This window comes from Callorhinchus milii, unplaced genomic scaffold, assembly GCF_018977255.1.
Source record: "Callorhinchus milii isolate IMCB2004 unplaced genomic scaffold, IMCB_Cmil_1.0 Scaffold3, whole genome shotgun sequence".
Taxonomy (NCBI): domain Eukaryota; kingdom Metazoa; phylum Chordata; class Chondrichthyes; order Chimaeriformes; family Callorhinchidae; genus Callorhinchus; species Callorhinchus milii.
In genome coordinates this window covers 75,486,827-75,510,898 of record NW_024704744.1, presented here as the reverse complement: position 1 = coordinate 75,510,898, position 24,072 = coordinate 75,486,827, and the positions used below count along the sequence as shown (strand labels likewise).

At 48.1% G+C, this 24,072-nt stretch overlaps 1 protein-coding gene across 1 annotated transcript; it reads left to right on the top strand.

The window, feature by feature from the left end:
• Positions 1-638: 638 nt before the first annotated feature.
• crls1 (cardiolipin synthase 1) lies at positions 639-23,187 on the top strand. Its single transcript, XM_007898283.2, has 7 exons — positions 639-1,313; positions 4,229-4,366; positions 17,029-17,158; positions 17,446-17,531; positions 18,359-18,427; positions 21,004-21,095; positions 22,741-23,187. The coding sequence occupies exons 1-7, from the start codon at positions 897-899 to the stop codon at positions 22,829-22,831; spliced, it is 1,023 nt and encodes a 340-aa protein (XP_007896474.2). The 5' UTR covers positions 639-896; the 3' UTR covers positions 22,832-23,187.
• The last annotated feature ends 885 nt before the right edge of the window (positions 23,188-24,072 follow it).

The window sequence follows — 24,072 nt, the reverse complement described above, 5'->3', positions numbered from 1 at the left end:
AACGCCTTTGGAAATTTCGGAACTTAAAAATCGTTCACGCCTACACGGCAAATTCAAAGGACTGTGTGGCTATCGCCGACTTTGAAAGAGCGATCCAAATTAATCCCACTCCCCCGCGCTCTCCCCGTAGCCTTGCAAATTTGCCCTCCCCAAATATCTATCCATTTCTCTCTTGAAAGTTGTTATCCCCTCCCTTCCCTCCCTCCCCTCACCCTGACCATCTCCCCCCCCACCCCAATGCTCGGTTCCCGACCCAACTGTCCAGCGCCTTGGGACGTCCTCCCGACGTGAAAGGCGCTCTGTAAATGCAATCTTCTTGTCGTCGTTGTTATGGAATCTGCTTCCGCCATCCTTTCAGGCGATGCATTTCCAGATCCGACAACCGGCTATGAACAAAAAAAAAGCAAATTCGGAAGCCTCGTTGGACTAACGGGTCTGATATTTTTTTACGGTGAATTTTGCGATAACCGCGTCTTTCTTTCTTTGATGGTAAGATTTTTTTTCCTTTTCTTTTGAATTCTATCGCGGATTTTGCGTGGCGGGGGCTGAGTGCTGGGGGGGGGGGTGGGGGTCGCCTCTCTCTGTGCCAAAGGCGCTTTATAAATAAATGTGAGTTGTTGCTGTGTTTTTTTGGGGCTCACACTTGAGTAACACCTTAAAACGAAAGGTTTTGGGCCGTCCGTTGTTACTCGTGTTGAGTTTGAAGTGCTGGGGGTGAGGCTTGAACTCACGATCTTCTGACTCAGAGGCGAAGAGCGTTACCCCTGTGCCAACCTCGGGGGCGGGCAGCGAGCGGCCGCTCACCACTTACTTGTTGTTGTGTGTGTGTGTGTGTGCGTGAGAGCGAGCGAGAGAGACGCTCAGGTGGGGCCGCCGTCTGTGCCTTGGCCCCGGCCATGTGGCTGCTGGCGCGTAACCCGGGCCGGTGGGCGCCGAGCGGCCTGGCCCGGGCGCTGAGGGAGGCGGCCAGCGGGCAGACGCTGCCTCCGAGGCCCAAGGCTGCGACCCCCCGGCGGCGGCGCGGCTGCTGGCGGCTCCTGGGCTCCGCGCTGTTGCTGCCGCCGCTCGGCCCGGGCCGGGCTGTCCCGCTGCCGCTCGGGCCCAGGCTCCGGGCCCCGCCGCTCGGCCTCTGGGGGGATCTGTCGGCCGCAGCTCGCGGCTACGGCGCTGGGAAACCGGCCGCGGGAAGGCAGGAGGCCGTGGCCGAGGGCCCAGACCGCGGCTCCCAGTGCGGGCGCAGGCCCGACACGCAGCAGCAGAGCGCCGACCAGCTCAGCGCGGGCAGTGCGGCAGCCGGTGGATCGCCAGAGCTGGTAAGGCAACCGCCGACACCGAGAGGCAGTCACTCGGTCAGTCACAGCCATGAGGATCGCTCCTCAAGTCACTCAGTCACTGAGCCTTCACATCGCATTGGGTCACTGAGGCTCTCAGTCACTCAGTCACTGAGCCTCGTCAGTCACTCTCAGTCACTGAGCCTCGTCAGTCACTCTCAGTCACTGAGCCTCGTCAGTCACTCTCAGTCACTGAGCCTCAATCACTCTGTCACTGAGCCTCAGTCACTCTCAGTCACTGAGCCTCAGTCACTCTCAGTCACTGAGCCTCTCAATCACTCTCAGTCACTGAGCCTCAGTCACTCTCAGTCACTGAGCCTCAATCACTCTCAGTCACTGAGCCTCAGTCACTCTCAGTCACTGAGCCTCGTCAGTCACTCTCAGTCACTGAGCCTCAGTCACTCTCAGTCACTGAGCCTCAGTCACTCTCGGTCACTGAACCTCAGTCACTCTCGGTCACTGAGCCTCCTCAGTCACTCTCAGTCACTGAGCCTCAGTCACTCTCGGTCACTGAGCCTCAGTCACTCTCAGTCACTGAGCCTCAGTCACTCTCGGTCACTGAGCCTCAGTCACTCTCGGTCACTGAACCTCAGTCACTCTCGGTCACTGAGCCTCCTCAGTCACTCTCAGTCACTGAGCCTCAGTCACTCTCGGTCACTGAACCTCAGTCACTCTCGGTCACTGAGCCTCCTCAGTCACTCTCAGTCACTGGACCTTCCTCAATCACTCAGTCACTGAGCCTCCTCAGTCACTCAGTCACTGAGCCTCATCAATCCCTCTCAGTCACTGAGCCTCGTCAGTCACTCTCAGTCACTGAGCCTCAGTCACTCGCAGTCACTGAGCCTCCTCAGTCACTCTCAGTCACTGAGCCTCTCAATCACTCGCAGTCACTGAGCCTCGTCAGTCACTCTCAGTCACTCTCTCAATCACTCTCAGTCACTCTCAGTCACTCTCACAGTCACTCTCAGTCACTCTCAGTCACTGAGCCTCAATCACTCTGTCACTGAGCCTCGTCAGTCACTCTCAGTCACTGAGCCTCAGTCACTCTCGGTCACTGAGCCTCAGTCACTCTCGGTCACTGAACCTCAGTCACTCTCGGTCACTGAGCCTCCTCAGTCACTCTCAGTCACTGGACCTTCCTCAATCACTCAGTCACTGAGCCTCCTCAGTCACTCAGTCACTGAGCCTCATCAATCCCTCTCAGTCACTGAGCCTCGTCAGTCACTCTCAGTCACTGAGCCTCAGTCACTCGCAGTCACTGAGCCTCCTCAGTCACTCTCAATCACTGAGCCTCAATCACTCTCAGTCACTGAGCCTCCTCAGTCACTCTCAATCATTGAGCCTCATCAGTCACTCTCAGTCACTGAGCCTCGTCAGTCACTCTCAGTCACTGAGCCTCTCAATCACTCTCAGTCACTGAGCCTCCTCAGTCACTCTCAATCACTGAGCCTCCTCAATCACTGAGCCTCCTCAATCACTCAGTCACTGAGCCTCCTCAATCCCTCTCAGTCACTGAACCTCCTCAATCCCTCTCAGTCACTGAGCCTCCTCAGTCACTCAGTCACTGAGCCTCATCAATCCCTCTCAGTCACTGAGCCTCCTCAGTCACTCTCAGTCACTGAGCCTCCTCAGTCACTCTCAGTCACTGAGCCTCCTCAGTCACTCTCAGTCACTGAGCCTCTTCAGTCACTCTGTCACTGAGCCTCAGTCACTCTCAGTCACTGAGCCTCCTCAATCACTCTCAGTCACTGAGCCTCCTCAGTCACTCTCAGTCACTGAGCCTCCTCAGTCACTCTCAGTCACTGAGCCTCCTCAATCTCTCTCAGTCACTGAACCTCCTCAATCTCTCTCAGTCACTGAACCTCCTCAATCCCTCTCAGTCACTGAGCCTCTTCAGTCACTCTCAGTCACTGAGCCTCCTCAATCACTCTCAGTCACTGAGCCTCCTCAGTCACTCTCAGTCACTGAGCCTCCTCAATCACCCTCAGTCACTGAGCCTCCTCAATCACTCTCAGTCACTGAGCCTCCTCAATCACCCTCAGTCACTGAGCCTCCTCAATCTCTCTCAGTCACTGAACCTCCTCAATCCCTCTCAGTCACTGAGCCTCTTCAGTCACTCTCAGTCACTGAGCCTCCTCAATCACTCTCAGTCACTGAGCCTCCTCAGTCACTCTCAGTCACTGAGCCTCCTCAGTCACTCTCAGTCACTGAGCCTCAGTCACTCTCAGTCACTGAGCCTCCTCAATCACCCTCAGTCACTGAGCCTTAATCACTCTCAGTCACTGAGCCTCCTCAATCACCCTCAGTCACTGAGCCTCCTCAATCACTCTCAGTCACTGAGCCTCCTCAATCACCCTCAGTCACTGAGCCTCGCTCATTCAATGCTCACAACGTCCCTCGGTCACTCCTGATTTCTAGTTCTCTGTCACACTCACTCTCTCTCGGGCACTGTCTTATCTCCCACTCTCTTGCACATTCTCTCCCATTCTGCATGGCACTTGCTCTCACACTCTCTTACCCACTCTCTCTCTCACTCTGTACTCCATTATGCAGGACTTTAGGCCAGGTTGGCTCATTGACAGGACTTGGAGGATCCTGCCTGGTCTTTTCTTATTCCATGCGTATCCAAGCGCTCTGAGACACTACCCTGTGTGGAGAGTGCTATATAAATGCAAGTTGTTGTTTTCTTATTCCACCTACAAATCACACCGCTTTACAGTAAATCCTGTGAAGAGCTTTGAGACGTCTTGCCGACATGATGAAACACTAGGTCAAATGTAAGGCTTATTATAATAGCCTAATAATTGTGTTTATTAGGGAAGTAGTTGCCAATATTTCAGTGCTTAATAGGAATGAACCAATGGACATGAATCCAATGCCCTCAATTTTGTTTCCAGTATGAAAATCCATGGACAATTCCCAACCTACTCTGCGTGGCAAGGATCAGCCTGTCGCCATATCTTGGCTATCTGATTGTGCACGAGAAATTCAACCTAGCCTTAGGCTTGTTTGCCTTGGCAGGAGTTACAGATTTGGTGAGTAACTGTTTTGTGTCTGATAGACAACTCTTGTTGATTACACATCATGAAGAAATTTTTTAAAAAAGGTAAAATGAAGATTTTCAGCTTGAGGACCATGAGCAATGATCGCTTGGAGTCTATGTTGGGGTCACTGTTAATTCCGTGCATAAAGGGGAGTTGGGTTTGAAGTTTCTGATGACCCTGTTCTCTGAAATTCCCTCCTACTGACCCCCTCCCTCACCTTGTTCAAAGTCTGTTTCAAGACCTACTGCTTGGATTGCTCTTTAGGTCATCTTTCCCCTCTCCATTTTACAGTATATTCCATGAAGCTCTTTTGAAGCATGAAAGATGCAAGGATTATTATTATAAAAGACAGCCAGCGTGGCTTAGAAGGGGTCGATCTTGTCTGACCACCCAAGACATTTTGAGGAGGTGACATCCAAATTTGACTGGGAAGCCATATGACCTAAAAGACCTCGGCTTCCAAAATGCCTTTGAGAAAGTACCATTCAGGAGACTCCTTTGCTAACTGACATCACTGGGTATTAAAGAATCTATCTAAAGGGACGGAAGCAAAGGGTAGTCATTTGGTAGCTAGGGAGGCTTACATGAGATAAAAAAAACAACAGTAAAGACTTGCCGGCTGCAAGGTTTCTTGTGGTTAATGAGAAGGAGGTTCATAGCCAACCTCTTCTGAAACACGCCAAGTCTGATGCTGCTACGTTTTACCATACTTATGGAGCACTCGCCTCACAAGCGAGGACCTGGTTTCGATTCCCAGCCAGGGAAAAACATTAGGCAGTTTCCTTACTCCACACACCTCTAGAAGTAAGTAGGAACCTGATTGTTAGTTGGTTGGCAGATTGTTTTTCCGAGCCCTTTTTAAAAAAATGTGGTCATTCAGTCCTCGGTTGTTTGTGGGCCACTGCTGTGTGCAATTGGCTGCCGTGTTTCGCCCACAAAATATACCATCAATTCACTTTACAGTTTATTCTGTGAAGCTTTTTGAGACGTCTCAATGATGTGATAAGGCACTATATCAAATGCAAGGATTATTATTATGCAATTCCTTTGGAGTTTACATTTAAAGGGACCTTGCATATTTGATGTAGTGTAGAGTAAATATGATAAGGTTTATATATAAAGTATGGTTAAAGACAATGTGCCATGTTAGAGATTGCAATGGCACAGTATTTTTAACAATGAAAGAAAATTTAAGGATTTGTAAAGATTATTATACTTGAAATCACATTGTTTAATACAAGACAATAAATGAGAGATTCCTCATCCAGAAAATTTGCATTTGATATCATACTTTCATGTTCCAGAGGATGTCTCAAAGCACTTCACTATATTTACTGGGAAGTGTAGTGACAGTGCAGCATGTCGGTGAACCCAGCAGCCAGTTGCACACAGCAGTGTTCTACAAATGGAGTGAGTGAACAATTTTATTTGGGGGATTGTTAGCCAGGAAACTGGGAGAGAGAAATTCCCTTGTCTTTTCAGGGTGGAATCTTTAATGTCCAACTGAACATTTGTCTGAACAGAAGGTCTTTGGTTTAAATGTCACATCCCAAGAAAGGTACCTCCCAGCAATGTGGAACTTGAACCCACCACCTTCTGACTTAATAATAATAATCCTTACGTTTGGATTAATGTCAGAAGATATCCCTTTGCAGGATATACTGTGGAGCCCTGTAGCTCAGTGGTTAGAGCACTCGCTTTGCAAGCGAGAGACCTGAGTTCAATTCCAGGCAGAGGGCGAAACCTGGGGCAAGTTTCCTTACTCCACACACAGCCTAATAATAATCCCTCCAAAACCAAAACAATAATAAATTGGTCATTTTCAATCTACGACTGTTAGAGGGACATTGCTATGCGCAATTCGCTGCCGCGTTCGCCCACAAATATACAGTCAATTCACTTTACAGTGTGTTCTGTGAAGCGCTTTGGGACGTCCTCCTGACGTGAAAAGCGCTATATCAAATGCAAGGATTATTATTATTATTATTAACAATTCATCTGAAGTACAGCGCCTCCAACAATGCAGCACTCCCCCCAGTACTGCATTGGACTGTCAGCTTCGACTGTATATGGGGTTTGAACCCACAACCTTTTGACTCAGAGGGAAGAGTGTCACCAACTGAGCCAGGCTGGCATCTTGAGTCAGTTGGATACACTGAAGCTTTCAGTTTTTAAAGATTGCTGTAACAACTGTGGAATTTGTTCTTTTTAGTGGTAAAAGCCAGTCCACGAAGAAACAAGCAATAAAGATACATAAATATTTATTGCAAAGTTTAGAAAACAGTGGCACATTTAAAATATCAGTCTGTTTGAGTGATTCACTGAGAAACAAAGGTCTATCCCAGACACGATGAACGGGTGGTCTGCACGTTACACGGCGGCATTGAGTAAGGGTTGAAAGTAGTGAGGTCTAGAAAGCAGTAAAATGCTGATTTGAAACGTTCTATAGTTTGCTACTGAAGATGAACTCCATTGTTGCAACGCTTTGGGACATCCTCCTGACATGAAAGGCGCTACACAAATGTAATTTGTTGTGTGTTCGGAGGTTGGTATCAGGTGTCCTGTTGATCCTCCATGTTTATGGTACTGATTGATGCTCTCGGTGCTGATCGGTCCATGTGCTCGTCGTACGCTGGGTTCTGCAGGGATAGAGGACCCAAATTCAGGAGAGTTGAATCCATCAGTCCTCGCTTTTGATGAATCCTGCACAGGCAGGCCGTCAGCACGACCACGAGGATCAGGAGAATGACAATAGCGATGGTGCAGACAGTGTAGAAGATACTGTTGTAGTTTGGTTTTGTCTTGAAAATGTAACAGCCACCTTTGGCAGGCCAGATGGTGCTCGAGGGGCTTGTTCCTGCCTTGTTCACAGCGATGACACAGACGTGGTACGTGGTGTCTGAGGCCAGATCGTGTAAAGTGTACCTCCGGTACGTGGGGTTAATGATGTCTGTCTTATACAGATGTTTGTTTTCATCGGACTGGTAGATGATATAATAGTGCAGCACCACCGAGTTGGGCGCGCACCAGTAAATCTCGCCTGATCTGTCCGAGATCTTCAGCACCTTTTGGATCTTGGCTGGTTTGGGTTTGACATCCTCACCAGTCATGGTAGGACAGCTGCAGCCGGTCAGCAGCTGCAAGTCATGGCAAGGGACCTGCCAGTGTCTGCAGGGGTCGTAGTTGCATTCCCCGGCTTGCATGTGTTCAGACTTCTCCTTTATTTCTTCACCCTCCTTCAAGGACTCCGAATGCTCGTCTTCGCTAACCAAAAACACTGGCACCACCTGCTTTGCCGTTGTAAAAGTGGCCAAGACAGACAACGGTGTTTTTGACCGCTCGGTGGCCACCATTGTTGATGGGTGAAGTTGACCTCTGTTGGTCATCTGTTGCGATGGAGGTGATTTTTTTACCTCGGGCGGAAGCAAAATAATTGTGGCCTGGTTGTGATCTTTTAACCCTGCGGTTCCTTGGGCAGTGGAACCACTGGAAGGAAATGTGTGCTGTCGGCCGGTACCAAAGACGAATTGGTGCTGACTTTGATTGTGACTTGAGGACATTGCGCTTGTTGTCTCCATGCTGACCTTAGAACCGTGTAACACAGCCGTTGTACGCAGCAGAGGGTTAGTGACCAGCGCTCCAGCATCAGTCTGCAACTGCAACGCGCTTTCTTCTAAGTTACACTCACTCAGTAGATATGTCGATAAGCTCTCTCCGTGCTGTGTATGATTGTAACACACAGTATCAGATGCCCTGCAACACACAAGACAAAGTTAAACACAAAATCGGTGACAAGAACTCACACAACTCTTTTAAAAGGCATAATACTTCAGAGAATATTCTGTAAAGTGAATTGACTTCATATTTTGAAGGGATTCTTACCCCCAGAAAGTGACCAACCGGGTTCCTACTTATTGTTAGGTAAACAGGCGTGTGGAGTAAGAAAACTTGCCTACGGTTTCCCACCTGCTCATAAATCAAAACCGGTCCTCGCTTGCGAGGCTAGTGCTTTTACCGATATCCTATAAGATTCCTACAGGACATTAGGTGGATTCCAATACAAACTTAATTCAAAACTTAAATTAAATTTTACTTATGCTTTTCTTAAATTGTTTGTTTCTCACAAATATATATATACATTTCAAAATGAGGGAGACTTCAACTCAAACTGAATTCCACCACAATGGGGGAAGGAATTTCATCCACGATTCAATTTCTTCTATTTGACTAGTGTTTTAGAGTATATAGAATTTTGAACATTGTTCAATTCAGTCTTGACTTTGAAGCCATTTCCTTTTGTTCTTGAAAGAAAGATACAGAACAAAACAGCTTCAGAGCATGAACTGTGTTTATAAGAATTTGCGAAAATTCTGGACTGAATTGCTCAGACAATGAGTAGATTTCTCCACTTGAAATGTGGGAGAGATGGTGGTGGGCTCAGTAACATGCATTGGACGTGAAGAACTCTGTTGAGCCTGTAAGTAGTTGTCAACAAGACAAGTTGAGGGATGAAACACCACAGCTTCAGTGCCTTCGAGATGTAGGGCAAGTTGTTGCTGTTAATGGGGAAGCTGATGGATTCAGGCTGATGGGATTCTTACCTTTCCATCAGGACCTTTTGTGATGTAGTCAGCAACCAGGTGAGATCACAGCTGCAGTCCAGCGGGTTTCCGAAGAGTCTGATAGTGACTGAGCAATTGTTAAACTTCCAGGGTCTCAATTGCGTTAGGTTGCAACTGCAAGGAGAGAAGGCATTGCTTTTATCAGCAAGCTCCGTGAACCTAACCCCCTTCCTCGCTCGGCTCCACTGGTTCCCCATTCCTCAGAGTTCAAAATCCTTGTCCTTGACATCAAATCCCTTCACAGCCTTGCTTCTCCAACTTCTGTGACCTGCTAACTCTATACAGACCTATCTGCTCTCTCCGCTCAGCAGGCTCCGGATTGCTTCATGTCCCCCACCTTGCTCGCCCCCACCATCAGCGGTCAGACCTTCAGCCTTTCACCCCACGCTTTGGAACTCCATCCCACAGTTCCTTCGCCTCGCTCCCTCCCTTGCCTCCTACAAAGCCCATCTCAAGACCCTCCTCTTTGACCGCGCTGTCGGTCATCCTCCTACCCCCAACCTCCCAGTAAACAGAAAATCTGTCTGGTTTGCTCTCCTTAACCAATTTTGCCTCTCTGGCAATCTCAGACTTGACCCAGCCAGCTTCTAGTCTGTAAGCTCCCTCTCTATCTGTGTTTGTGTCTGCCGTTTGACACTTGTGGGGGATCTCATACACATGCACACAACAAATTGTTCTTTCCTGACATTGCAACCAAGTAAGTGTTCTATTCACATTTCTGACATGGACATACAGTAAAGATTGCTGAGGCCATCGCATAATCATAATAATCCTTGCATTTGATATAGAGTCTTATCACGCAGTTGAGATGTCTCAAAGCACTTTGCAGAATATATTCTAAAGTGGATTGACTGTATTTTGTGGGCGTAATGCAGCAGTCAATTGCGCACAGCAGTGTCCCATAAACAGTTGTGGATTGAGTGACCAAAATATTTTATTATTTTTGAAGGGATTATTATTCCCGGAAAGCGATCCGCCAATTGTCTAACAACCAGGTTCCTACTTACTGTAGGTAAACAGTAAGGAAACTTGCTTAAGGTTTCACCCTGACTGGGAATCAAACCTGGATCCTCTTGCTTGTGAGACGAGCGTGCAAACCACAACGCTGCAGGACTCCACATTCTGAGTCTCCGTTCTGAGACGAACCTTGGTATTCCTGCCTACCAGCCCGTCCGCTCCCTCCACTTAGCCGGCTCCAGCCTGCTCCACGTCCCCCGACTCACCCACCCCACCATTGGCGGGAGAGCCTTCAGCCACTCTGCCCCCAACCTCTGGAATTCCATCCCCCAGTATTTTGTGCTCTATCCTCTGGGGGTTGGGGAGCCAATGAAACTGGGGAAGGATGCAAGGTTGGAACGCGCCCTGCATTAAGATGTGCATGTTTGCACCCTTCAGGTCGATTTCAATAATTACCTTTCAAGATTAAGAAATTCTAATCGCGGGAGATGCTCAAACATGCTGCTGTTCACAAACCGCAGCTGCGGGTTTTCCCCAAAGTCCACTTGAGCGAGGTTCGGGGTATACACAAACAGGTCAGGAGGCAGAGACTTCAGGAATAGTGTCTGTCGCATCCAAAACACTTGTAGGTTCCTCAGGGTCGCAAACCACTGCGGGTCAACTTCAGATTGAAAATAAATGATCATAATAATAAGAACCAGAGGGGAGACAAAGAAAAATGTTTTTACCCAGTGAGTTGTTATGATCTGGAATGCACTGCCTGATAGGGTGATGGAAGGAGATTCAATAATAACTTTCAAAAGGGAATTGGATATATATTTGAAAAGGAAAAATTTGCAAGACTATGGGGAAAGAGCGGGGGAGAGGGACAGTTGGGTAGCTCTGTCAAAGAGCTGGCACATGTACAATGGGTCAAATGGCCTCCTTCTGCGCTATAGGATTCTACAATAATAATTCTTGTGTTTGATATAGCGCCTTATCACGTCGTTGAGACGTCTCAAATCGCTTCATGGAAAATATTGTAAAGTGAATTGACTGTATACTTTGTGGGCAAAACGCAGCAGCCAATTGCACACGGCAGTGTCCCACAAACAGTTATGGATTGAGTGATCAATTTTTTGTTTTCGGGATTATTACCCCCAGACAGAGATCCAGCAATCAACTATCAACCAGATTCTTATTTACTGCTAGGTAAACAGAGGTATGTGGAGTAAGGAAAATTGTCTAATGTTTCACTCTGCCCAGGAATCGAACCTGGGTCCTGTTGCTTGCGAGGCAAGCGCGCTCAGCAGTTATCCTAAAGACTCACTCCAGTGTCCCATAGCATCGTGGCTTGTGTGCTGTATGCCCCACAGCACTCGGAGAGGGAAAAAAGAAGCCTCACACTTTATTAAACTCTGTAACCTGAAAGCACAGTTTTACTTACGGATTTGGAATAAGTTTGCACTCAGATCAAGTGATTGGAGATTCCCCAGTTTGGATGCAAAAGCTTTGTAACTGCTTTCGTTCAAAGTCGTGTGGGACAGGTTCAACTCGCGAAGCCCAGGGAGATGCGAGAATTGGTGGGGGCTGATCTCCAGCCGGGGATTGCCTTCGAGCTTCATCACCGCGAGGTCGGGCATTTCAGATTGCCACTGCAGCTTGGTAAGGTTATTATAACCCAGGTCCAGAGAGACTAGTGGTGGGAGAACGGCCTCCGACCAGACCATCTCCGAGATCTTGTTGTGATTCAAAATTAAAACGCTTAAGTTGTGAAGGTCCTTGAGCTCGTACCAATGGATCTGAAGGATTGCATTGTTGCTCAAGTCGAGGAACTTGAGAGCTGCCGGTAGACAGGATGGGACACTGGAAAGGTCATTGCTGGATAAGCTCAGATGCTTCAATGTGACTGGAGTTAGAGCTCCACAGGGCAACGCATAGGAGGTCAGGCTATTGTGGGACAGATCGAGGGTTTCCAGGGCAGGGAAGAGCAGGAAAGCACCGGCTGGAATACCGCTGATGTTCCTGTTTGATAGCTGGAGCCGAGTGTCGTTTTGCGTGTACTCTTGTAAAAGGACGTCCATAAACCGTTCAGCCTGATCTGCCGGCAAGCAGTCAGTCATTGGAAGGACAACCAACAGCTCCAGGAAGAGGAAGAAAAAGCTTGTCATTCCCATTGTCCTGAAACAAATCGCACATTGTCGTTATCACTGAGGGTGGTTCCCCTGTTTACCACAGACCCACTTCTCTGCTTGGTCCCAGATTTTGCAAATGGGCAGGAGAAAACCCTCCCCTGCCTTCCCAGAAGCTCAGAACCGGGAAGAAAAGGCAGCAGTGGAAGCTGAACAGGTGTTCACAAAGTCATGTTACCCCCATGTGTTTTTTTTACACAATGCACTGACCAACAACTGAAACGCATGAAAGAATGATGATTCAACAATAACTCCAAAATCCTATTCTCCACCTCCCCCATGCGCCCCTCAAGCACCCTCAATCATGACATCTAACGCCAAGTCCAAAGAGGTCATGGACTTCCTTACCTCTAAAATTGACAACATCCACCGACAGCTTCATCCTTCTGCCCCGTGTCGCCTACCACCACACCCAGTCCGTCTTCCACACCCACCCCAACCTCAGCTCCTACCATGACCCCATCCTACATTCATTTGCCCCCATTTCCTTCCTCTCTCTCATCCACCATCATCACAATGAAACCCACCATCTGCTTGTCTCGATCCCCTCCCCATCCAACTGCTGATCACCCAGCTCGCCCTCCTCTGCCTGCTGCTGGCAGACACTGTTAACCAGTCTCTCTTCTCAGGATCAGTCCCACTCCCCCTCAAAACTGCGGTGATCAGCCCTTCCTTAAAAAAAACTACCCTTGATTCCTCCAACCTAGGCCAGTAGCGCCCTACCTCAAACCTGCCCTTCCTGGCTAAAGCTCTGGAACCCGTTGTTGCCAACCAACTTTGCGCACACCTCTCCCTCCACACCCTACTCAAATCCCTCCAGTCCAGTTTCTGCCCTGCCCACAGTATAGAGACAGCGCTCATGAAGGTCACAAATTATACCCTCTATTTATGACCAGGGCTCCCTCTGCCTACATCCAGTACCTGACCAGCACCACTTTCTTCCACCTCCCCCACATTGCCCGGCTCCGACAATACCTCACCCCAAAAGCTGCCGAAAGCCTTGTCCATTAATCTTTCACCTCTCGGCTGGACTACTCTAACACCCTCCTCGCCAGTCTCCCCTCCTCCACGATTCACAAAATTCAGCTCATTCAAAAATCCGCTGCCCACATTCTCACCCGCACCAAACTCCGCACCCCGGTTACTCCAGTCCTTACCAAACTCCACTGACACTCACAGAGCGGATTGACTTCAAAATCTTCACTCTAGTGTTTAAATCCCTCCATTCCTTTGCACCCCCCTATCTCCCTAACCTCCTCTCTCCCCACAGCAGTACCCGCTACCTCCGCTCTACTGGGTCCGGCTTCCTCCGCGTCCCCTGAATCCTCCGCTCCACCATCGGCAGCTGTGACTTCAACCACTACGCCCCAAAACTTTGGAACTCCCTCCCTCAACCCCTTTACCTCGCCCCCTCCTTCCCCATCATCAGGTTGTGCCTAAAGACCTTCCTCTTCAACCGTGCCTACGGTCACCTTCCCCCTCCCCCTGGCTCGGCCTCGGGCTCTGCCATTGTTAAGCGCTCTGAGACACTGCCCAGCGTGGAGGGCGCTATATAAATACAAGTTGTTGTTATTAATTGAATTTAGAAGTACTTCATTGTACAAGAGTTTAACTGTATTTGGACGTCCAGAGGATCAGTGTGTATGGCCGTTATCATTTTCATGGCAAATAATGATCTGTTCGACATGTTGGCCTAATGTATCACTGACGGCTTGTTTCAGCTCCTCCGTGGTCTCATATGACTGCTTTATAATAAGGGGTAACAGGACTTTGTGGACACCCTGTACAGTTTGGTTTTAGTGTCCTGACCTGCGCAGGAATGAGCCACGGTTTCTGCACCCGATTCCCACACAGTGACGCCTCTGAAACCGCGGCCCCATGTGTTTCTAGATGCTGGTAAGAACCACACAGGATGTGTAACTTCACAACATCATAAGAGATCGGATGAAGAAAGCCCTTTGGCCTATCTAATCTCATCCCTCCAGAACTCCCATCCCATCACAGCATCAAGCTTGTTTCTTAAATGAGTCCCAGTGTCCTGGCCTCAACCCCCCCTTCCTGGTAACCTGTTCCAGTCGTTAATTACCCTTTGGGTAAAGAAAACCTTCCTGGTGCCCTTCCTGAAATTTCCTTTTGCAACCCTGAACCTGTGTCCTCATTCCGTGGCCTTGGCTTATCTGAAAGTGAAACTTTTAAGTCCTGGAATTATTACATATTTGTAAAGATTCTAGCTTTTATGTAAATTGTATCAGTGGACTGTGTGTGCGTGTGTTTGGCGTGTGCGATTGTTTGGCGTGTGCGTTTGTTTGGCTTGTGCGTCTGTTTGGTGTATGCGTCTGTTTGGCGTGTACGTTTTTGTTTGGCGTGTGCGTTTTTGTTTGACGTGTGAGTTTTTGTTTGGCGTGTGCGTCTGTTTGGCGTGTGAGTTTGTTTGGCGTGTTGAGTTTTTGTTTGGCGTGTGCGTCTGTTTGGCGTGTGAGTTTTTGTTTGACGTGTGAGTTTTTGTTTGGCGTGTGCGTCTGTTTGGCGTGTGCGTCTGTTTGGCGTGTGAGTCTGTTTGGCGTGTGCGTCTGTTTGGCGTGTGCGTCTGTTTGGCGTGTGCGTTTCTTACTGTGACTCATACCACAAAGAGCCAGAGCTCTTCTCTCGTCTCCCTTTGTTGCTCTATCTATCCTCCCTGCCTCTCCCCTATCTCCCTGTCTCCCTCTCTGTCTCTACCCATCACTGTTTTTCCCCTTTCTTTGAATCTCGCTAAACATCTCGGTGGAAGGTAAGTGAAGTCTTCGGGGTGGGCGCACGACGTCTCCCCAGACCTGAGGTGATATGGTTGGCAACAGAATATCGGAATAGAGCCAGACCTCTCTGGCGGTCTCTAGTCCGGTTCCTGAGCCCGGGGGGTCCACAGTATTCCAGGGCACTGCTGATCAGACAGCTCGGCCCACCCTGGCTCAACAGCAGGACCTGGAAAGGCAGACCAGCCACCGGGCAGGGAGTCGTCCCACCCAGCTCTTGTTAACGCTGCAAAGCCAAAGCCCTGGTTAGACTCCAGCAGTTACCCTGACCGACAAAAAATGGTTTGGAAGTTGTGAATTTGTCAGCACTTACCTGAGGCAATGTTCCGCGCTGGACTTTGAACGTCCCAGAGCTAATATCTTCAAAGTGCTGCTTTTCCGACCAGTTTTCCTGACTGTTAGCCTGCTCTCTCTGCTCCGACTGAGCTGCACAAAGTACTGCACGTGAAAGTAAGTGTGTAGAGGGTGGGCAGGCAGGCACTCTGTTACTTTGGTCCGACAGCCTTTTCCTTTGGTGTACGTACTGGCTTGCTCCGTCAGAGGATGTGGAATGTAACTTCTTTAGTAGCAGTAGCGGAATGTCTGAGATATGTAGCAGCCGTCAGACGATGTAAATAACCAACCCGAAAGATAAATTTCCCCCATCTTCCCCATTCTGGCCAAGCTCCTCCACTGACTCTTTGTTGCAGAATAGTTTGAGTTCAAGATCCTCGCTCTCGCTTTCAAATCACTTCAGGTCCTTGCACCTTTCTCTTTGATCTGCTCACACCTCACTCCACCACCCGCTGCCTTTGCTCAGCTGGCTCAGGTTTTCTGCACGTCTCTTGACCCCTTCGCTCCACCATTGGCTGCCGTGCTTTCAACTACTACGCTCCAAATCTCCGTGACTCCCTGCCTCAATCCCTCCTCTTTGCCTGTCTTCAAATCACACCTAAAGACTTTACTATTTGACCGTGCCTTTGGTCATCTCCTCTTTCTTTCCAGCTCAGGGTCAAACCACACTGCTGTTAAAGTGCTCCGAGACACTACCCGTGTGAACAACAACTTGCATTTAGTGTTCTTCATGTGGGTGTAGCGTCTCAGGGCAGTTATGGTGCTATATAAATGCAAGGTCTTGTAAAATTGCTGTAAATTGCAGGTGTTCAGAGATGAACAGCACATTGACCTAATCATAGCACAGAAAACTCCCAGATTATTCTGTGGTGAAATGAGGCAGCCAAATTTGTGCACAGCAATGTCCACAAACAGCCAAGGAATGAGTGACCAATTTAATTTGGGCGATTGTGAGCCATGACACCGGGAGAAACGTTCATGTCTTTTCAAAGTGCCGTGGGATCTTTAACATCTACATGAACAGGCACAGACAGGACCTCAGTTTAACATCTCCCTAGAGAGGTTCAAGCATTAAAGAGAGGATCTGTAAATCACTGATATGGTAAGCAGATGAGTTTGGAATCTTTGTTCGAGGCTTTCCAGCAGGAATGATAGTGGGAGTTGGGGAACTTTGGAAATTCCAGTGCCACTGATGAAGATTAGCCATGGCAGTGATGAAGTGTTTGCGTAGCAGCTTGTACCAACTGGGGCTGGGTCTAGAGGGCACATTCCAACCAAGTAATGGGGCCCGAGGATGAGAGGCTCAACCACGCTGTTAGTTAGCAAAGTCACAGAGGCTTCACCCTGACGTCTGTTAAACTAGATTAGGTGGTGGGATTATATTCAGTGCAAGTGTTTAACATTTTGGGGGGGAGCCACTTTTTGGAATCATTCCTTAAAATCCCTGCACATTATCCTTTATCTTTCCAGTCCTCAGACTTCATGGACCAGGTACTGACCACAATATTTACCGTGAAAATGATGGAGCACACTCACACCGATCCTCTGGACGTCCAAATACTTGTACTGAATACCATTAAGTACTTCTAAAAACAATTATCATTATTCTTCCACATGTTTCAGTTGTTGGTCAGTGATCTGTTTAAAAAAAAGCATGGGGGTAACATATCTTTCTGGACATTGTGTAGAATGTGAAATAGTGAGAGCAGAGCGGTAAGCGGTGATGTCACACCAGGGAGTTGAATATTTGAAACCCGCGTTTACTTTGTGTTTTGCAGTTAGACGGGTTTATTGCACGGAACTGGGCCAACCAGAAGTCTGCTTTGGGGAGCGCTTTGGATCCGTTGGCAGATAAAATCCTAATCAGCTTTCTGTACATCAGCCTGACGTGTGCGGACCTCATTCCAGGTAATAGTCTTGTTGTTATTTTGGTTCCTGTCGCAGCACGCAGGGCTTAGAATCAGTGCCCCAAGCTTTCTGTGTGCAGCATCTCCAGAGCTCCAGGGTTTCATGTTGCTTCTGGCATCATGTGGCAAGCAGCACTGTGCTACATTAGCCCAACACGAGGCCAGCGGACCTGCGATGTGTAGAGGATTATATTGAGACAGGTTTCTTTGCACTGAAAATGTCCCTGCATGTTTCTCTTTCTCTTTCCCTTTAATCTGCGTATCTTAATTGTGTTTCTATTTTTCCAGGTCCACTCACGGCAATGATCCTGTTTAGAGATGCTGTTTTGATCGCAGCTGTTTTCTATGTTAGATACCAAACAGTCCCACCACCAGTAAGTATCAGGACTAACAACAACAAATTACACATATATAGCACCTTTTACATCTGGAGGATGTCCCAAGGCGCTTGACAATGAGGAGTTTGCATCCAAGCTGGTGGTTGGGATTAGAGAGGGGTGGAGGATAAGGAGGGTGCAAGAGGGAAGATGACTAAAAGCACGCTCAAAAATGAAGGTCTTAAGACTTGAAGGAGGCAAGGGAGGGTGATAGGTGGAGGGGCTCTGGGGTGGAGTTCCAGAGGGCGAGGGCAGAAAGACTGAAGGCCCAACCGCCAATATTGGAGCAGGCAGGGCGAGGGACATAGAGCAGCCCAATGCCTGTAGAGCGGAGCAAGCAGACAGGTTGGTGAAGCTTTAATAGACCGCAGAGGTTAAGAAGAGCAAGACTGTGGATGGCTTTAAAGGTGGACATGGACATTTCTCTGTGTCTGGAAAGGAATGTAAACTCTCCACGGAAGGACGCCCCCGCTTACCTAATTGCAGAGAGTATTCGGTATGGTTTGGCAAGAGCTTAGGAACCCCTGAGTGTGCGTTGGGTTACCTGTGGTTTTAGCTGGTTAGATTCCAACAGTTACTGCAACGCACACTCTAGGGTCCCCAAGCCTTGGCTCTTGCCAACCTGCCCCTAATACTTTCCAGAATTAGGTAAGAGGATGTGTCCATCCAGGAAGAGAGTGCACATTCCAACAATCTTATCTCTGGGATCTCTATGTGTAGCTACAGGCGCCGTGATAGATTTCAGTGGCTTTGAGTGTGACGCCACTGCTGTGTTTCTAACTTACTAAGACGCCATTTTTTGTCCATTTTTCCTAAATGCAAAGCGAACCCTCAGCAAGTATTTTAACCCGTGCTATGCCACTGCACAGTTAAAACCGACCTTCATTAGCAAGGTAAGACTTTCATTTTGCACATACAAATTGCTCTTAAAAAGAGACTGACACACACGCATTCAAACACTGAATGATATACACACACACCCGCCAGACAGACTCTCTCTCTCAGATACCACCACACACACACATTCAAATTGACTGATACACACACATCAAACTCAGACTCTCTCTCTCACACACACACACCCACACCCACACACACAGACTGACATGCACAGACTGATGCACACACACACACTTTCGAATACATTACAAAATGACATTTGTGAAGTGCCGTTCACGTCGGGAGGTGACGTCCCAAGGCGCTGAACAGTCAGGGATTAGGACACGAGGGATTAGGACACCTCCGGTTGGGATCAGGGAGGGCATAGAAGGTAGGAGGGTGGCCGAAGGCATAGTCGAAGAGGAGGGTCTTGAGGCGTGCCTTGAAGGAGATAAGGGAGGGAGCGAGGCGAAGGGAATGTGAGATGGAGTTCCAGAGGGTGGGGGCAAAGAGGCTGAAGGCTGTGGTGGAGCGGGCCTGGTGGGGGACATGGAGCAGGCCAGAGCTTGCTGAGCTAAGGGATTAGCAGGTCGGAAAGGTAGGAGGGGGCAAGGCCATGGAGGGCCTTGAAGGTGAGAATGAGGATTTGGAATTCGATCACACACATCTTCTTTATGTTCCTACACAGACTCGAACATGATCCTACATGAGTCTGTGTATCAAGTATATAAACACTGACTGATTTTCTGCCCTGACCCACAGCGTTGGGTAGAATGGCACAGCTGAGATCAGATATCTGTAGCCTGGCATGTCCTGACCCATGTTTTCTTGATCCAAGTTCCTCTGCTCAGTTTGCAGATTGAGAGCAAAGCTTGTTTTTTTTTAAAAAAAGGGCTTTGGTTGTCTGAAAATCAACAGATGCCAAAATAATAATAATAATAATAATCCTTGCATTTGATATAGCGCTTTTCACGTCGGGAGGACGTCCAAAGCGCTTCACAGAACACACTGTAAAGTGAATTGACTGTATATTTGTGGGCGAACGCGGCAGCCAATTGCGCACAGCAATGTCCCACAAACAGTCGTAGATTGAAAATGACCAATTTATTATTGGTTTTTTGAGGGATTATTATTAGGCTCTGTGTGGAGTAAGGAAACTTGCCCAAGGTTTCGCTCGGCCTGGAATTGAACTCCGGTCTCTCACTTGCAAAGCGAGTGCTCTAACCACTGAGCTACAGGACTCCACGAGTTAATACTCTTCATTCCCAGCTTGTCTCACATGTATGTCATCCTACTTAAACAAACAGATAGAAGCTACAGCACTCAACAGGTCAATTTACCCAACCAGTCCCTCTCTCCTCATCCCTCCTTAACCACCCCCATACATCTCTTTGGGACAGGTAAACAGGGTTTCCTTGGAGCTGAACTGGCTTCAAGGTGATATGCCTGAAAATGAAGGGAATGTCGGAATTGAGCAAGCCCTCTGTAGCGGTCTATAGGTGGGCGGGGAGGCAGTATTCTAGGACACTGCTAATGACAAACAAGCCAGCCTTTAGGACTAGGAGGGGCAGACCAGTCACTGGGTCGAGGATTCTTCCCACTCAGCTCCTGTTAAGCCAAAGCCCTGAAGGGTAAGGTGATCCTAGACAGCCAAGCAGTGGGAAGCATTCAGTTACCTCAGAAATGCATTGATGTTTCTGGCAGTGAGTTCCACATTCTCACCTAATGACTCCTCCCCTTGTGTCAATCGTCTCATTTCCAGGGTGAAAACCCAAAAGTTAATATTCTTCATTCCCAGCTTGTTCCCTTTCCCAACGCTTATATCCTCCCATCCCTGGTCCTTTCTCCTTTGGCATGTCATCTCTTTGCAGTGAAAGGTATACGGGGCGAGTGGCCTCGCCTGTGTCCCACAATCAGTGAGGACTAGACATTAATAATAAAATTTGCATTTGATATAGCGTCTTATCACGTCAATGAAACGTCTCAAAGCGTTTCACAGGATATACTGTAAAGTTGATTGACTGCATTTTGTGGGCGAAACGTAGCAGCCAATTGCACACAGCAGTCGTAAATTGCGTGACTAAATATATTTTTTTGACCAATTTAATAATAATAATAATCCTTGCATTTGATATAGCGCTTTTCACGTCGGGAGGACGTCCCAAAGCGCTTCACAGAATATACTGTAACGTGAATTGACTGTATATTTGAGGGCGAACGCGGCAGCCAATTGCGCACAGCAATGTCCCACAAACAGTCGTAGGTTGAAAATGACCAATTTTATTATATTGTTTTTGGTTTTTTGGAGGGATTATTATTAGGCGTGTGGAGTAAGGAAACTTGCCCAAGGTTTCGCCCTGACCTGGAATTGAACTCAATATTACCCCTGGAAAGTGATCCACCGATCGACCAACATCCGGGATCCTACTTACTTCTAGGTAAACAGAGGCACGTGGAGTAAGGAAACTTGTCTAAGGTTCGGCCCTGCTTGGGAATTGAACCCGGGTTCTCTCACTTGCAAGGTGAGAGTGCACTAACCACTATGCAAGGGGATTAACGGTTGGTTCACCACAGGGCTGTCTTGTTACAGGTTAACACGGCAGTGCAGCTTGTCCTGGTGGCAGCGTCATTGGCAGCCCCAGTGTTTCACTATGTGGACAGCGCATTCCTTCAGACTCTGTGGTAAGTTTGAAACATGTTGCTCAGTTTCCTGAAGAAAGAAAATGTTTATTCCACAACTGTTACATCAGGAATTTGTGTTCGCAACAACTGCTTGCTCCACACAGACACTCTGCATAAAAAACAGTTTTATTAAAAAAAAGAAAGGATGCCTCACCTCCTCCCTTGTCTTCAAGGCCCGTCTCAAGACCTTCCTCTTCGACTGCACCTTCGGTCACCTTCCTACCCTCACCCTCACTGCCCCTCCACCTTTCCTGATTCCCATCCCCAGCTTGGTTCCAAATCCCTGACTATCCAGCGCCTTGATACGTCCTCCTGGAATGAAAGGCACTGTATAAATTGTTATTGTAATGGACTCCACCAAGAATCAGAAAGTTAAATCATTCATAACTTCAGGAAAGTCTTTAGTTACAGTTAACTCGGGGACCTTGGTGATGGTAGCGGTATCAAATGCAAGGATTCTTGTTATTTGCGGAATTTTCAGCCATGAGACCGGGGAGAAACTCCCTTCTCTTCAACGTCCCCCTGGATAGGCACCCGGGGCCTTAGGTTAACATCTCATCCGAAAAAACAGCACCTCCAACAACGCAGCTCACTCCAGCACTGCACTGGTGTGTCAGCCTAGACTGTGAACTCAAATTGGGCTTAGAACCGCAACCTTCTGACTTGGAAGGGAGAGGGCTACTGACTGAGCCAGGCGGACAGCTAAATTCTTTTATAGTGGTTTCAGATCTTTAACAGGATTGTTAGATTGCTTGTTTTACATTGGAGAAGTGCAACTGCTGACACAAGTTCCAATAAAGCCGCTCAGTGTAATGGTATTCTGAAAGAAGATGAAGAAATTGCTTATTCAACAACTGTTACATCAGGAATTCACGTTCGCAACAACTGCTCACTCCACACAGATACTCTGTATAAAAAACAATTTTATAAAAAAGGAAGGGTTGCCTCTCCCCTCCCTTGTCTTCTTCAGGGCCTGTCTCAAGACCCTCCTCTTCGACTGCACTTTCAGTAATATTTCACAGAATGTCACAGCTCACTCTTGCTAGTTCCTTTGCTGATGCGATATAAGAAGTCTAAAGTGCTTGCATGTCCTTGTAAATACTCTGAAGAGCTTTGAGACATCTCAAAGGCTTCTTGTCCCCTGTTTGCCCATCTTCAAATGGCATCTGAAGACTTTCCTCTTCGACCGTGCCTTTGGTCACCTCACCTACCTTTCCAGGTTGGCATCAAACCACATTGTTCAGTGCTTCGAGATGCTATTTGCAACAAGGCTGCTAAAAATTGCAAGTTGTTGTTTGATAAGGCACTACATCAACAACCAGAACAACAAATTACATTTATACAGCGCCTTTCACGTTGGAAGGAAGTCCCAAAGTGCTGGACAGTTAAGGGTTTACACCCGAGCTGGGGGTTGGAATCAAGAGAGTTGGAGAGTAGGTGGGGATAGGAGTGTGGCCAAAGGCGCTGTCAAAGAGGAAGGTCTTGAGAAGGTCCTTCAAGGAGGTAAGGGAGGATTCTGGGGTGCTGTTCCAGAGGGTGGGGGCAGAAAAGCTGAAAGCCCAACCGCTAATGGGGAATAAATAAGCAACATGAATAAGCAACTATATTATCCTCAGAATTAATTATTTTAAACTTCTCATTTCAGGTATATCACAGGTTTGACAACAGCGGCGTCTGCGTATAGCTACTACCTATACGGCAGAAATACTGTGCAAGTTTTGAAACGAGGGAAATAACAGGACATGTTTGTAACAAGTCTGTGGAGCTGAGGACACAGGGCTGAACATAGGAAAAACTGAACCTTGATTTAAATGATTGAAAAGACTTTGATCAGAATTATGTAGATACATGTGAACTTTCACCCTCAACCCCCGCCCGCCCCACCCCCCCACTCCCAAGATTTTAAGTTTAATAATAAAAAGGAAAAAAATCCTGCACTGATTACTTTTATCTTCATCTTATTAACTTGCATGTCAGGTGTATGATGCATGAAGAAACCAATCTGCTCTGAGCATGGTCGAGGGTGCTATGAACTTGATTAGTGACCTCACTAAGGTGTGCACACCCATCGTGGTGTGTTTGGTTCTCTCGAGGGTAAGTCTTTAATAAAAGTTAACATTTATTTGTTTTTTATTTTCACTTTGATACAGAGAGAGAAAGTAGACACACGTACAGATTTATTCAGACTTGATACACGCAGAAACCCTTACTTTAGAGTATCCAAACTAGACCACTAGCACGTGGAAATTCCAGTATATTGGGATGGATTGCGCACTCTTTCCCTGGAGGGACACATCCCTGCTTACCTAATTCTGAAGGTGCAGGCTGGCAAGAGCCAAGGCTTGGGGACCCCAGAGTGTGCGTTGGGGTACTGCGTATTACTCAAAGATCAATCTGGAGGCCAAAAATAACTCCAAAATCCTATTCTCCACCACCCACCACCTCCTCAGTGCGCCCCCTCCAGAACCCACAATCATTACATCAAATGCCAAGTGCAAAGAGGTCATGGACTTCCTTACATCTAAAATAGAAAAAATCCGCCTGGCAGCCTCATCCCCTGAACCGGAACCGCTACCAACCCCTACCATTACGCCTCCTTCACCCACACCCCCTCAGCTCCTACCACAGCCCCCATCCTTCATTCCTTTGCCCCCATCTCTCTAGTTTCCCTCTCTCCATCACCCTGATGAAACCCACCACCTGCTGCCTCGACTCCCCCCCCCACCCAGCTGCTGATCACCCAGCTCACCTTCCTGTGCCCACTGCTGGCAAACACCATTAATCAGTCCCTCTCCTCAGGATCAGTCCCACTCCCCCCTCAAAACCGCTGTCATCGGCCACCTCCTTAAAAAACCCAACCTCAACCCTTCCAACCTCATCTCAAACCTGCCCTTCCTTGCCAAAGCTCAGGAAGGCGTTGTTACCAGCCAACTTCTCGCACACCTCTCCCTCCACTCCCTACTCAAACCCCTCCAGT

Bases quoted from the DNA above. Each gene is read 5' to 3' on its own strand.
- crls1 (XM_007898283.2), top strand. From the start codon at position 897: ATGTGGCTGCTGGCGCGTAACCCGGGCCGGTGGGCGCCGAGCGGCCTG. The intron at 17,159-17,445 runs GTAATAGTCTTG...CTATTTTTCCAG, and splicing joins GTGTGCGGACCTCATTCCAG to GTCCACTCACGGCAATGATC. The intron at 21,096-22,740 runs GTAAGTTTGAAA...TTCTCATTTCAG, and splicing joins GCATTCCTTCAGACTCTGTG to GTATATCACAGGTTTGACAA.